The 14,151-nt window shown below is 44.1% G+C and overlaps 1 protein-coding gene across 2 annotated transcripts in view; it reads right to left on the reverse strand.

Moving 5' to 3' along the window:
• Positions 1 to 14,151, reverse strand: part of DOCK5 (dedicator of cytokinesis 5) — a 110,504-nt gene that overhangs the window by 80,475 nt on the left and 15,878 nt on the right. Inside the window, exon 1 of one of the 2 annotated variants that reach the window (XM_040538167.1) lies at positions 2,770 to 2,990. The exons of the other annotated variant lie outside the window; for it this stretch is intronic. Within the exon in view, the coding sequence (XP_040394101.1) occupies positions 2,770 to 2,812 (43 nt within the window). The 5' untranslated portion in view covers positions 2,813 to 2,990. Of the gene's footprint in view, positions 1 to 2,769; positions 2,991 to 14,151 lie in introns of those variants that run through there. 2 annotated transcript variants of the gene reach the window in all.

Genomic DNA, 14,151 nt, shown 5'->3' on the forward strand with positions numbered 1-14,151 from the left:
GTGAGAAACTGCAAGTCATTTGCCTCTCATACATGTTTCCCTTAGGATGCTGTAATTTCCAGTTTCAAACTCAGTCCATATGCCATCAGCAGTATCCACGCTAAAGGTAGCAGTCACCAGGTTTAACCAATTGAGAACAAAACTCCTAGAAGGCAGCAAATCCATTTGAACCCTCAATCTGTAGAATATAACCCAGGAGATAAACTATTCTGAACTGAACTGCAAAGATTAGACAAGTGACACTGAATCACACCGTTAACTTCTCGGAATTTCCTACTGTGTTAGTATGATTTACAGGGGTGTATTTAAAAAAATAAATAAAAAACCAAGCAGTTCTGGGTTAGTTTCCAAAGCGCAGATTACTAACAAACCCAGCATGTTTGTTGTTTCTAAAAGGAATGAACTTGTAGCTTTACATTTCACAACCATCAACTTACCCATGCTACCAGTGAATGAAGTTCTTACCATCCAAGGGCCCATACTACAAGAACCAGTGGCATTACCCTCATCGCAGCCACCTTCATATTTTGTACCACCTGGCACCTTGGCTAGCAGCCATTATCAGCACAAGAAGCTCACAATTTCCTTTCAATCCACGTCAACTTCTTTAGACGGAGGCATCAGCAGAAAAAGCTTAATGCCCCCGCTCTGGGCTTTTCCATACACAAGCGGACCTTTTCCATCTCACGTGATCAGTCTACATTCTATCCTAAGCATTAGTACCCCTACAGACTGAAATCTAGATCCTACAAACAGCATAAACACACTTAGTCTACCCATGATGAGTAGGCCCGATTATTGTTTCTGACAGTCGTATTAAGCACAAACGCAGAGAGGACTGGCACCTGAGTGCAAAGCTTTAACACAGCACAGGATGCAACTGTAGATAGGAAACCGAGGTCTGCGAATATCAAACTGACAAAATTAAGATTCATTAACACCACGTATCAAACACCGCCTGATAAAAGTTTGTCGCTGCGTAAATAATTCTGTTTACTGCCTGCGGATTAACCCCCTCAGTTGTGTTGCAAAATAAAAGCAAGAGTCGAAGCATTACAGCCTCTAGGTCAGTTTGGTCCATGAGTCTGCAGGCAGGGGAAGTGAGTATCCTTTTTACACAGCTGTCTGAACGCACAGACCTACGGGGACACTTCCCACCAGCACTTCTTGGTCGGTAACATAAGGGAAGAGGCAGTTTTTCCTCCACCCTGCTTACTCACAAGCCTTTTGTGGAGAGGAGATGTCATAATCAGCAGTTGGCTGAAGCCAGCGCACAAAAATCACCCCGGAAGCAAGATGAAATGTTGACTAGAGGAGTGCCTCTGATTCATCCCGCTGCCCAAGGCCATTCTTCAGGTAGCAGAGCCTTACTCAAAGGTGTGCTTAAAAAAAAAAAAAGCTCAGAAAAAAACACACAACGATCTAGCCCAGCCATTCACATTATGATTATGTAGCTTATTTGGTTGTAATACCCAACATTTTTAATTCCTGACGCTCGGAGTAATCTCACTAAGTCATACACATGGGTTCCCACGTACAAACAGCCTGGGCTGTTAGCTGCACAGAAAGAAGCAAAGTTCAGGGTGTACAGCACTCCACACCCTCCCAGTTACCAGAGCAGAACTAGATAAGGCCGTGCTGCATACGGTACCTCTGAAGTTATTTAGCCAAACTTAAGCCACAGTCCTGTAAGAAGCAGGCTGCCTCCCTGCAAAGCCACTTTGCAATCGAGTTGGTTTTCATACTCACTACGCAAAGCTGCGCTGGATGAGGTCCCTCATTTTTCAGCCCATGGACTGAACTTGAACAAGCAACCTCATGGGAGCTGGGGCAACTGACACTTTGCAAGCATGAAATTACAAATTTGCCTCGCATCAAAAAAAAAGTCCACTGAGGAACACAGAGGGCACAAAAGATCGCCCTGCATTAAAATAAACTGTAAGGAGCTGCTTGTGTCAGTCATGGTTTCCTGCCCATCGTTCCCATCCAATTCTTGCAATCAACCTCAGAATTGTGTGGTTTTTGATTTGTCACGCTCGCAAGAAAACAGGAACTTATCGGCAGCACCACTGGTTATGTTCTGCCTAGAGAGAAGCGAGCCAGTACTCAACCCACTCCTTTTAATTGTTATCGGGACAGGGCAGAAGGCACAAGGTGCCAGTTAAGCCTTCACTGCTCCTCCCCTCACCTCAAAATATCACCGTCAAGATTTCCACCCCCCTGCAAAGACATCCCCCAGAATCCCCAATTCCCGCATTACAAACTTCTTATCCTGACGTTACTTTTCCTATCCACATCTCCGTTTGGGGACAACAGCAGGCATTTTTGCAGCTACGTTAGATCTCTCTGTGCTGTTAAACACGCTGCGGAGGCAAACTACAAAGGTCAGTCCTGAGCCCAGAAACCCAGAGCTCCAAGGGCAGGCGCTGAACGCAGCCTCCATCCCCACGGGTCCAAAGAGCGGATGCCGGCGGCTGAAACTTGAAAGTGGAAGAGGGCAGAAACTGAAAAAAAAAAGAAAGTAACAGTGGAGGAAGCGTGCAGAGGAGAAAGGAACCGGGGGTCCCCGGGGCTGAGGAGCTGGGGAGGAAGAAAAGGCACAGAGCAGGGGAAGCAAAGGGACGTGCAGCATGGGGAGGGCTCTGGGGGGAAAGGCACAGCTAGCAGGGAAGGGGGGAGCAAGGAAAGGGGGAGCAAAGAAAGGGGGAGCAAGGGAAAAAGGGGGAGCAGAGGAGCCGGGCAGGGGGAGCAGCTGGGGCTGGCACTCACCGACGCCGTACTTCTCCCGCTTGGTGGGGATCCAGCGGGCCATCCCGGCGGCGCTTCCCCCGGCTCGGCTCGGCCCGGCCCGGTCCCTGTGCCGCCACCGCCCGGCCCGGGCCGCTCCGCCATGCGGGACAACTGCCCGCAGCCGCCCGAGTGCCGGCCGCCGCCGAGCGGCAAGGAGCGGAGCAGAGGGGAGGGAACAAGGCCGGGGGCGGCCCGGCACGGCTCGGCTCGGCACAGCACGGCTCCGCCCGCTGGGACTCACCTGCGGCCGCTCCTGCTGCTGGAGCGGCCGGGGTCCCGCTGGCTGCAGGCTTTGCTCGAGCAGTGAACCATTAACGAGGAAGGAAACAAAAGGGTTAGTTTAAAAGTAGCGTGTAAAAAAAAATAGAAAGCTCACAGGGCTGCGCTTTGCTCGAGACACAAGGCTCTTGTTTGTGGGGTTGGGTTGGTTCCTGGTGTAAGCCTCCGGTGCACTGGGACCTGCTGGAGTATTTGAAACTGGTGACAGAGACACAGAATGATTAAGGTTGGAAAAGCCCTCCAAGATCATCTGGTCCAACCGGCCCCCTACCACCACCATCACCCACTGACCACGTCCCCAAGCACCACGTCCAGCCTCTCCTCGAACAACCCCAGGGACGGTGACCCCAGCACCTCCCCGAGCATCCCGTCCCACCGCCCGACCTGCCCTGGGCTGTGCGGACAGCTGGGGGTTTTTACAAAGTGCCAGGTCGAACCTGGGAAGGTCCAGGTCCTCCTCATCCCTCGGGGGCTGGAAGTCACCAATGTGCTTTTTATCTTTGCAGTATGCCTGTCTCCCATGGCAGGCAGTGAACAGTGCAATCAGTCTCAATATTTGAAAACACAACCACCTGTATACCCGCACTAAAGCAGGAGAATCTGGAGAAATAATCTTATTCTCTTCCAAGGGAGAAGCACTAGGGGCAGCCCTGCTGCTCAGCTCATCTTGCCCTGGGCAGATCACTTCGTGGCTGATTCCCAGCCTCCATCCCTCCTGCATGTTCAGAGCATACTTTCCATACCATGCTCTCCCACCTGTGTTTCTTCTAAATTTAATTTGCCTTCATCTTCACTGACGCCTCTAAGTGGCAGAGTAACATAAATGAGAGTTAATTACTGGTAATTTGCCCTTTCCAACAAATAAACTTGTTCTTCGCCAGCCAAAACTTTAAACCTAAGGCCACTTGATATCACTATCACAGCACCACTGTACAATATTTTGTGCTTTTAACAATACCTGGTGGTCTGTCATCCGACAAGAATGTGCGGCCTACGAATTTGTTGCGTGCCCAGTCCATTACTCATCCAGCTGTGATGTGCTGTAACGTTACGCCCAGTTCCCACTAGAGAGCCAAACCCTTCTCTCAAACGATGTTTTGATCTCCCTAGGGCTGCTCGCGACACGACTGGGGTGCTCCCAACTTTGTTCAGCTGTGTACTGCTGAAGTACCGAGCTGCAGAAGGTTAAATGTGGACACGGGCTCTTTTGGTACCTGCACGGCACCTGAAGGGCCCACACGGAGTTTGTCAGTATGTGGAACAAGTTATAACAACAAAACAGCAAGATTTGCAAGCTGGAACTGGTTAACTAATCTGTTCTGTACAAAACACTAACTCAACTCAGCCAACTGTGCCTCTGATGCTGTACTGACACCTACCTGAAGTCGTTGTCCTTATCCACAAAGCCTACAGTACCTCTAGCTAAAGATTCGGTAGTGCCACTAAACGCAGCCCTTGTAGGGTTTTTGTGGAGAGCTGAGGGCTCACAGGAACGAGGTGGGGACATCCAACAACTTCATGCACTTGTATCAAGAACAAACACTGGGGTATTTTGCAAATCCTTCTACTCCCAAAGATTCACCCAAACTTTTTTCTTTTAATGGAAGCTTAACACTGCAAAATTCTTGGAGACCTTAACACAAACAACGCAATTAGGCTATCAAGACAACCAAACTGGGTGATGGTTGGTCTAAGCCCCTCTGATCTGACCTTGGACTGTCTGGATTCCAAAATATTCCCCGATACAAATGGGATAAGGCTTTTTTTGTGGCCCTTTTGCAGTGTGTGGCAGAACAAACGATGCAGAGGAGGCTTCTCTTGCATCACCCTGCATTCCTCCCTGTCCAAGGAACTTTCCATCCACCCTGGAGGGCTGCTTTAGCCATGCCTGAAGTGTTAGTCTTATAAAAGCTGCAGTACTTCAAGCTAAACATTCCTCGCTGCAGTTCAAGGTGCCACGTGCGTGCTAACATCCAAGCTTAGCTAAAATAACCCTCCTTCGCAAGAGGAAAACGCTTCTTACTTTTCTGCTAAAGTTTTCTTCTGTTCCATGTTAGTTACGCTGAGCAGTGGTTTTCCATAGCATCACCCCAAAGAGAGAAGAGAAGCAGCTTGGTAAGCATCTGGAGGTGACCAGGGAGGGACTGTGCAAAGCGCCTGAATCTGAGGCCAGAATATTAAAGCAGAAAAACATTGAGGAAGAGAATGCAGTGAGTTTTTGAAAGCCCACCTGTATTCTGGTTGCCAAGGCCTTTGGCTAGAGGTTCTCTAACCGAGTCTGCCTGACAGCCTAGCACCCTGATTTTAAGATTCCTGATTTTATAGTTGAGCTGGCTGAGCTGTACCCGTATTTTCCAACCCAGTTCAAGCAAATTCTTGGCAGCAAATGAAAAACAGAACAAAACATGAAAGACAGACAAGCAGCAACTAGAGTAGCTGCTTCTTTTTTTGTTGTTGCTTTTTTTTTTTTTTTTAACTGAAGTAAGGGAAGTTGGCGAATGATTCATTAAATACAATGATTTGCATATGTTAGGGCACATGGAATAGGAAATTGCAGCTATCACTAAAAGTAGGTTTTATTTAGGAAAGCCTTTTATTTAATCTTATGTTACCAAATACATTATTTTTTTTCTTTCAACGCTTAAGTGCTGTTTAACCAGGGACACTAGTGGTAAACAGTCTGGACCCTGTTCTTCTCTGCCCCAAACAGAAGATAGACAGTTCAATTCCCATCAAGGTTACAATTAGAGATTAACTCTGTTTACATAAATACCGCATCAAAGCCACAAGACTGAGGTCATGCTGCACATCAGAGTGGGAGAGAATTTGCGTGACTGGGGTTTACTCACATCTTAGTGCACTAAGAACGCCATATCACTTCTGTGTCTTTTACCTTTCACAGTTGAAAGAACAACACAATTGCAATTTATCTGACTGCTGGAGGAAATCCTTCATCTAAACTTGTCATTTCAAGACGTTAAGTTAGAAAGAGCCCTATGTCCTAGAAACATTTCTCAAGTACTACCTAACTGCATCTCTTTCTTTGTGGAATAACTGGAGTTGAAGAAACGTAATTCTAGTGCCCTCCGATGTCCCAAATGAAAACTACAGCAGCTAAAGAATGTACTCACCTTCACTGGATGAAGGGAAAAGGCAAGAAAAATTTTTTCCTGGGGCAACACCTACGAACTCTCCCAGTCACCAGCCTGGATCCTACCTAGCTAGGTGCTGTACATATACGACCAAAAAAAGATGGCACTTGTATTAAAAAGTTTACGATCTAAATTAACAGAAAGGACGTGGAAACAGAGTGGAGAAAAAATAACAAAACTATATTGCTCCACAAAACGTTAAGTGGTTTTAAAATATCAACAAAAAAAATCTCCCACCACAACTAAAGCCAGCTCTTCATTAATTTAATAATTCAAGCCTTCCTGCTGATGAATGATCAGGTCTAGTTCAGAAATTGACCCTTAGTTTCTGATCACTAGCAGAAATCATAAATAAAACCCAGCAGAGTAAGCAATATAATCAGCTAAATATGCAAATATATTCATACACCACAAATAGGAGAAAACGCCATTTATATCCAGCTGCCTGTACATGTTTTATCGTGGAATAACAATTAACCTTATCTGAAGATCTCACAGCCCAGATATATAGTTATATAGCTGAATATTTCACTGCACATTTCGTTACCCAAGTAAGGCAAAAGCTTGCATGATGACGGTAGTTTGGTTATTTAGTTGGCAGTACCATATTGTCAGCTCATTTTGTTGTTCTGTTAATGTCACAGTGATATTTCTAAACAACTTCTCAAACAAACAAACAAACAAAAAACACTATTTAAGGGACACCAATTTCACAGGCACTTTTTTTCTGGATTACTCTATACCAGCACAGCTGTGAGAAAGAGTAAACATTCATTACCTAAGCCGTGATTTACAGCTACTACTACCATCTTTTGATCACCACCTGGGATGCAACAAACTTGTCCAGAAGCACTTTCTGCTACTTGGGAGTCGAGAGTAAGCACAGGATGGCTTACTCAACAAGTCCACGAATTATGTCAAGACCCCTCTCTTCTGCAAATACAGTTCGTTCAGTCTTCCTGCAGTGATGGAAGGAAACAATTTCTTCACTGGAAGAAATACACAGCAGCTCTGGGCACAGCTCATTGACCCAAGGCCTAACATGAATGGCTGCTCGATGTTTCTGTTTTATTTATACACAGTATAAATTGCTTCTTAAGCAGAGCATTCAGTATTTCTCTGAACAGAGCAGCAAACTCCCCAGAAGGCTAACTGCATATGATAGCAAACAGTTATCCTGCATGGTATTCTGGGCTGGTAAATAAGCAGAACTGTGGGCAAACAGTGCTGCTGAGAGGACCAATAATGGAGAAGATGCACTGTAAAAGTTGTGGATTTTGTGTAAAAAAAAAAATCCCCAAAGCAATTATGTGATTATGGAGCTGAGCTTTCCTTTCCAAAACCGATGGACGTCTTGGGGACAGATTTGTAAAGGTATTTAGATGTTTAATGATGCTGTTAACGATGCTAGTAGGAATCTGAGAGTTACCTCAATGCTAATTCCTGTTGAAATTAATGTAGGAACAGCAAGTTTCGCTGAAAGCCATTCAGGCTTAGGTTTTCCCGTGTATGTCCCAATTAATAAAGACATGACGCTGCATGTCCCAAGCACCGTGCCATGCAGCCTTATTAGCTCAAATCCAGAAGCTGCAGAGATGCTGTCTTCGTATGAATTACTCTGTTGAGTTCAGCAATGTTCAGAATCTTCCAGTGTTAATGACTACAGGACCTGTAGTCAAATAATAGGCAGGTACGGGTTTCTTGAGAGGTCAAGAGGACTTGTCTTCTCCTCATCAGCAGCAAGTAGCATGACTAGCACCCCTAGCATGGGGCATGGCTGCAGCCCCAAAGCTCTGCAGTGCCCTTGGATTCCCTTCAAGCCAGCCCTGCATTTCTTCAGTCCTAATGAGGCAGAGCTGTTCGTTTCAGTACAGTTATGCCACTGATAAGCTGGGGTAACATGGTGCTGAGTAGCACAACAGTTTGTTAGACGGGCTTATCGCTTTTTCTCAAGAGGAATCCTAGATGAAATGTAATCATCTCCGTTTCATGATTTTGTGCAAAAAATTCCAAAGCCATCCGAGTACCGAAACCTGACTCCCTTTCAATTAAACAGGAATGGGGACTATAACAACCCTTAGGCAGCTTTGAAAAATTCTGCCTTGATGTATCCCTAAGTCAGATGAACAGGTTCTGAGTAATCGGTTAGTTGGCGTTTCTATTTTAATAGCTTTGTATTTTCATGTCTGAGTTTATTAAAATTTCAAAGCTTAGTTTTCCTACCCCTCCTCCATCTGTTTCTTATTAAGGAAAGACAGAAGAATCTTCCCATCTAGTCTGCATTTTATCCAGATGGTGATCTCTTCCTTTGTTGAGGCATGAATCCTATCCATGCAAATCAAAGCACCAATCACGCAATCAACATCTGCAACAGTTGCAAAACTCGTTAGGATATTTTGCTTCATTAGAAAGTGCAAGGTGTTAACACCATGTCTGTAACACTTAAGGGTATGTTCACCGCTGCAAATGCCAGCATGATGCATGCATGCATTTACTTATCTGCACCAACTTGATACAAGAAGACCAGACCTTACTCCTGTAGGTTCCGTTAAGTCCCAAATCCAATATTTCTGAAATGAAACACAATGAGAAACGATACCTAAAACAGTATAGCATTCAGAGATCTCACTTCAAAACTGCTTTTAACTATCCTCATCATCTACAATTCACTTGAGTCCATTTATTGCTGCCACATGCACTGATAAAGAATCCCATGGGCCAGCAACAAATCCAGCTCTCCAGCTCATGAATGAATTACTGCTGAAAGCCAGACTTTATTATTCATATTAGTAACTCATTAGGTGGGCACGATCCTCAGTGGATGTAAATCAGCACAGCTTCACTGAAATCCATTTTGTTTGCTTTTCACATTTCATGCCACAAATGTTGCTCTTAGCGATAACGAAAAGGGTTGTGACTTTAATTTTAGCAGGAGATCATCTGACTGCTACATTTCAGCTTGGGATGCCAAGACCTTTCCCAACAGCTGGATATCAAATTGTTTTATCTCGCTTTTGAACTCCTTTTAAAAAGGTTAGCAGGAGGCAGAGGCAAAGGTTATCTTGCAATTCCCTTTGTCGGAAAGATTGCTGCATGTTTCATAAAAGGTTTTGCAAGTCCGTGGCCTCAGGTAAAATCTCATAATCAGAATTGCTAGACTGAAATTCGTGGCTATTCTAGGGAATAACAGCACAAGCAAGTTTGACAGAACTCAGAGACCTTCAGTGCTCCAAGATTTTATTGCAAAATTTGTGAAGATAAAAGATCCCTGTGACCTCGTCCTGTCAACGAGGGATCTGATGAGGTACGAGCTACCCAAACGCAGCCTGCCATAAAACTGTGAGTGATGGCAGCAGATTTAAGGAAACAGCAGAACACACATTGTCAACTGCTGTAAATGAGTAATTCTCTACCCGTGTGGGTGTTTCTGTGCAGATTTACACTAACTGCCAGAGGGGCAGATAGGTATCTTTAGTGCATGACTGCAACTGGCCAGAAACTTCCACAGAAATGCCCCTTATCAAGGCATGTGACTGGTTTGGTGTTTCGTCAGACACGAAGAAAGGGAATTTGCTTGTGTGACTGCATCTTGTGTCTAGTTAAGTTCTAGGTTAACACTCCCTAAGCTACCACCTTGAGCTTTACAATTTAAGAACAATGAAAAGCAAGCAGTAAGTAACTCTTACTTCAAAGATAATTGCCATACTCTGGTTTAACCATTGCATTTTATTCTTTTGCTATTTTATTTGAAGAAAAGAGCATTTGAGGCTGGAGGAAGGACCCTATAAATTCAAGAAAGATCCCTCTCACAGCCAGTGGGTTTATTTAAACTCCTCTGTCTCAAGCTAGTCTATCAAAAAGCCATAAAGTTCTTTCATTTAGTTGTTGATTTCTACAGCGCTAAGTGGTCATAGGGTTATGTTTTCTGCCCCTTTTTCATGACTACATTAAAACATATTCGTTCATTTTCTAACATTGCTTTCTACGTAAGCAATTGCAAATAGAACAGCAAAAAAACTGACCCCATTCGCACTGTGAATGTGCCTGGACCCTCTTGTTCTATCTGACTGAATAATTTTTGTGGAGATAAGTGTTTTGTAGGAAGGTATTGCTGAAAAAATAAATTAATTTCAAAGTCAATCTACTGCGGGGTTTTTACATTATATCGTTCCCATTACTATGGAAAACGGAACTGGTTTTATAATCAATGAGATTCAACAGAGCTCAGTTAATTCCAAGACAGAAGAATAAACTTGAGGAACTGAGAGCTGAAGTCAGTAGCAATGCTCAGACTAACTTCAGCAAGAGGAAGATTTCAGCAAAATTCTTGGCATAACAGCATGACCTGCAGGTACAGACATAGATGCCAGTGACGGATACGTGTGGTTCTCACTAGTGGCCTGGTACCTCGGGAAGTGACTCTGCTTACTTACACCAGGAGGAATCCCGGTTGTGTTTCTCTTACTCCTACCTTACCACCACATAGGCCAGAACCCTCAGCTCCGGCTGCTATGGCACAACTGAAATAGCTACCAAGAGACTTGCAAACTCTGAATTTACATTTTACTTTTGTTCCAGCGATCCCACTCCTCCCTCCTCTTTGATATCATGAGAAAGATTAAAAGGAGGAAGTGCTGGCAGGCATTTTCATTAAGAATCACTGGCTAATTCCAAAGTGCCTATTAGTAGAAGCCCTCCTGCAATGCCTGTGGTATCTATCCATCACAGCTGAATCATGGATATCGACTATTTTATATTTAATGCATCTCTTACATCTTTAATGTCTGAAGAGCTTGTTCCCGAAAGCGTCCTCAGCAGGGAGGTGTGTGGTCAGATTTAATCAAAATTTTCATGGCTGGAAATGAGCTTCCAATAATTCTTAGGACGCATGGGCAGATGTCATAGTTCTCTTCTGCAACTGCGATCAGTAATTCCTTTCTTAAAAGCAGTGATTTCTCCCTCTGCTCCTGGGAAGTCTATATGAAGTGCATTACTACAAAATTAACCCCCTGATTTTGACACTGAGGATACCAGAAAGCTGAAAACACCTATTTAAGTTGGATGCCTGTTACATACGGGAGTGTTTTTTCCTAAGGAGTTCAGACATTCTGTAAAGAATAATAATTGCTTTGGCCGTTGATCAGAGATTGCTTCCTGTCAAATCCATCACAGAGATCTGGTTCATGATGGGAAGATGCAGATTCAGATGGACAGAAAGCAGCAAGAGTAGAAGGATCTGACTTTGATCCCACAGGATTTTGATATTTGCTTGTCACCACTGTCATATGTGGTTATTTCTCAAGTAATAAATCAATGCTGATAAAAAGAAAAATCAAACATAGATCTTACAACTGGTAAACTCAAGCTAAAACCAAGCGCAGTAGTTTCTAGACCTAACCACAAACAATAAAGGCTCACCCAGGAACTCACCCGATCTAATACCCAAATACAAATTTTGTGGCTCGGCCTAATTTCCATTTAGCATGGATTTAAGTTATAAGGAGGTAGAGGTGCTTTGTTTTTTTTGTAAACAATTAATGGTTATGTGCAACTCTACAGAAATATTCACCTACAACTTAGGGGTTCTAGGTACAGCACATTCCTTGCATCCTTAAACAAAGACAAACTGCTTATATTTACTTACAGGGCTTGATTAATTCACATTGGGAGTTTTGAGATCTTCAGAGGAAAGGTTCTGGATAAGCACGAAATTTTATTATGTGATGCACGCTTCAGAAAAAGACGACAAAGCCTATAACCTTCTTATGTCTCATGACTCATTTTCATTTGCACACAAATAAACGAGCACTTCAATGATACATTCATAGTCCTAAGAATTTCTCCATTCATCTAATACTGATTCTTTTTTATGAGTTTTATCTTTAATTTTTTTTTTCTTCAACTTATTTCTCTTTTCTCCCATTGAAAAGGAGGAAAGATGTATTCAGAACTTGGAAAACCAAAACTGAGAAACAATACCAGTACAATAATCACTTTTTCTAGGGTACTGCCTGATGCACACAGTACTGTTGATAAGAGACTGCCTTCACAGCTCTAAATGTCCTCTCTATAAGTTAATTCCCTGGCTTGAAAGAGGCTTTCATTTTTTGAAGGAAATTTCTTGTAATTTCTATCATTCAGTTTTGATTCTCTGGAGGTAGGACACATCTCCTCCTGGGACCCAGAAATATCCGTTTAGATGTCATTAGAAGTTTTGTATCTCTCTTGCACAGGCCTGCAGGAGAGCACGCTGGCGGCATGCAGTGCACCGGCCCCACGATACCCTCAATGTGGAGAGGTTTTTCTTTTGTAAAGTGAACCAGGGAAGAGAAAGAAAGGAAGCAAAGTAGGCTTGGTTCTCAGTGCTTGCAGGAACGGAGTTGAACAAGCAAAATAAAACACCTACTAGCAGTAGAGTCTATGGTTTTGAAGATCTCTGGCACTGGCCATTAAGCTCTCCTGATTTCCATGCTGCTTCTTGTGTCTGCCTTCTTCCTCTCCGTTCCCCTCTCATGCAAGGGGTACAGAGCCTGAACACAAACCTTCTCAGCCAGCAACATTCACAGACGCCCCCTCTGTTGTGTCAGTGCTCCCACAGTGTGAGGTTAATTCTAGCAAAGAGCCCAAGAGATTGTTTCATCCCTCCAGAGAAGCAAAACTATCACAACCGTTGGGAAAAAAAATCTCGGCTACGGGGAAATAGAGATTAGAAAAATCACTAAGAGTGAGAATTAATGACAAATATATCAAAGTTGAAGAAAAGACTCACTAAATACCCAAATCAAAGAAAAGCACTGGGATGTAGGGAGAAGGAAAGCATTGGAAAACATTTCTTTTAAAAGGTCTAAGCCTACGGCCCTCATAATATAAGTGATATTCTGCTTAAAAAGATCTACAAATGCTTAATCTCAAGGGAAATCCTCAAGGTTACTGCAGTTCCAAATGTTTGTGAGAGGATGCTATTGCAAATATTAAACGCTAGATGCCACTAAGAGATCAGCATGGAAAACTTTACTCTTTCCTGCAGAGTGCTCAAACCCCCTGTACCTGGTTGTGGCCACTGGCCTGGTTTCTCAGCAGCAGGAAAAAAGCAAATGAAAAGAGCTCCAGGTAAATACCTGAGGGGGCACTTTGCACAGCTGAAGAGTTAGCGTGCAGTATTTAGGTTTCTGCAAAATTATTTCCTGTTATTATCCTTGCCTGCCTCAAATATTTCTGCAGCAAACAACAGCAAAGAAGAGATTTAATGCTCTTCTATGTGAAAAACGACCTCCTCCAGCACAGAGAAATAACATGAGATAAAACCGTCATTCAGTGATGCTCCCGGTATTTACTGCGTGAAACAAGAAGGGCGTTTGTGGCATCAAGATCTACGAGGATGTCTGTAGATGTGCACACAAACTGTAACTCAAAACGTCTGCACTTTTCAAAGCCTTAAGTGTCAGGGCAAAATACTAGCAGGGACTAAGTGTCCATTCGACTTTGTAAATTCACATTGAAGACAAACCTCAGAGCAATGCAATGATACCTTCTGCGGGCTTCTATCCTGTACCACCCTCGTTTTATTTTGAGCGTGCTGTATATACATTTTGCAACAGAACATGTTCTGAATAGCTGTGGGAGTCCCAGAGAAGCAGCAGTCCCTGAGAAGAGACGTGGCCAGCTGGCTGGGGGGTGACTCCCTGCAGCACATTGCTCCACGGGTGCTACAGGGACTGGGAACCGCTGCCGTGCATGGAATAATGTTTTGCACCACGGAAGGCAGCACTTCTGCCACTTTGCTGTGCACAGAAATTGCCATCAGCCAACAAGGAGCCACTTGTTACCGCAGGAAACAGCTACTGCTGTGCTCAGCCCCGTGCCCTCAGCATGCACCACGCTCCCCCCACAGCACTAATACCCCCCCAAGCACCTTTCTGCATTGCTCTGT

Source organism: Cygnus olor, chromosome 27 (assembly GCF_009769625.2).
Source record: "Cygnus olor isolate bCygOlo1 chromosome 27, bCygOlo1.pri.v2, whole genome shotgun sequence".
In the NCBI taxonomy this organism is placed as follows: Eukaryota; Metazoa; Chordata; class Aves; order Anseriformes; family Anatidae; genus Cygnus; species Cygnus olor.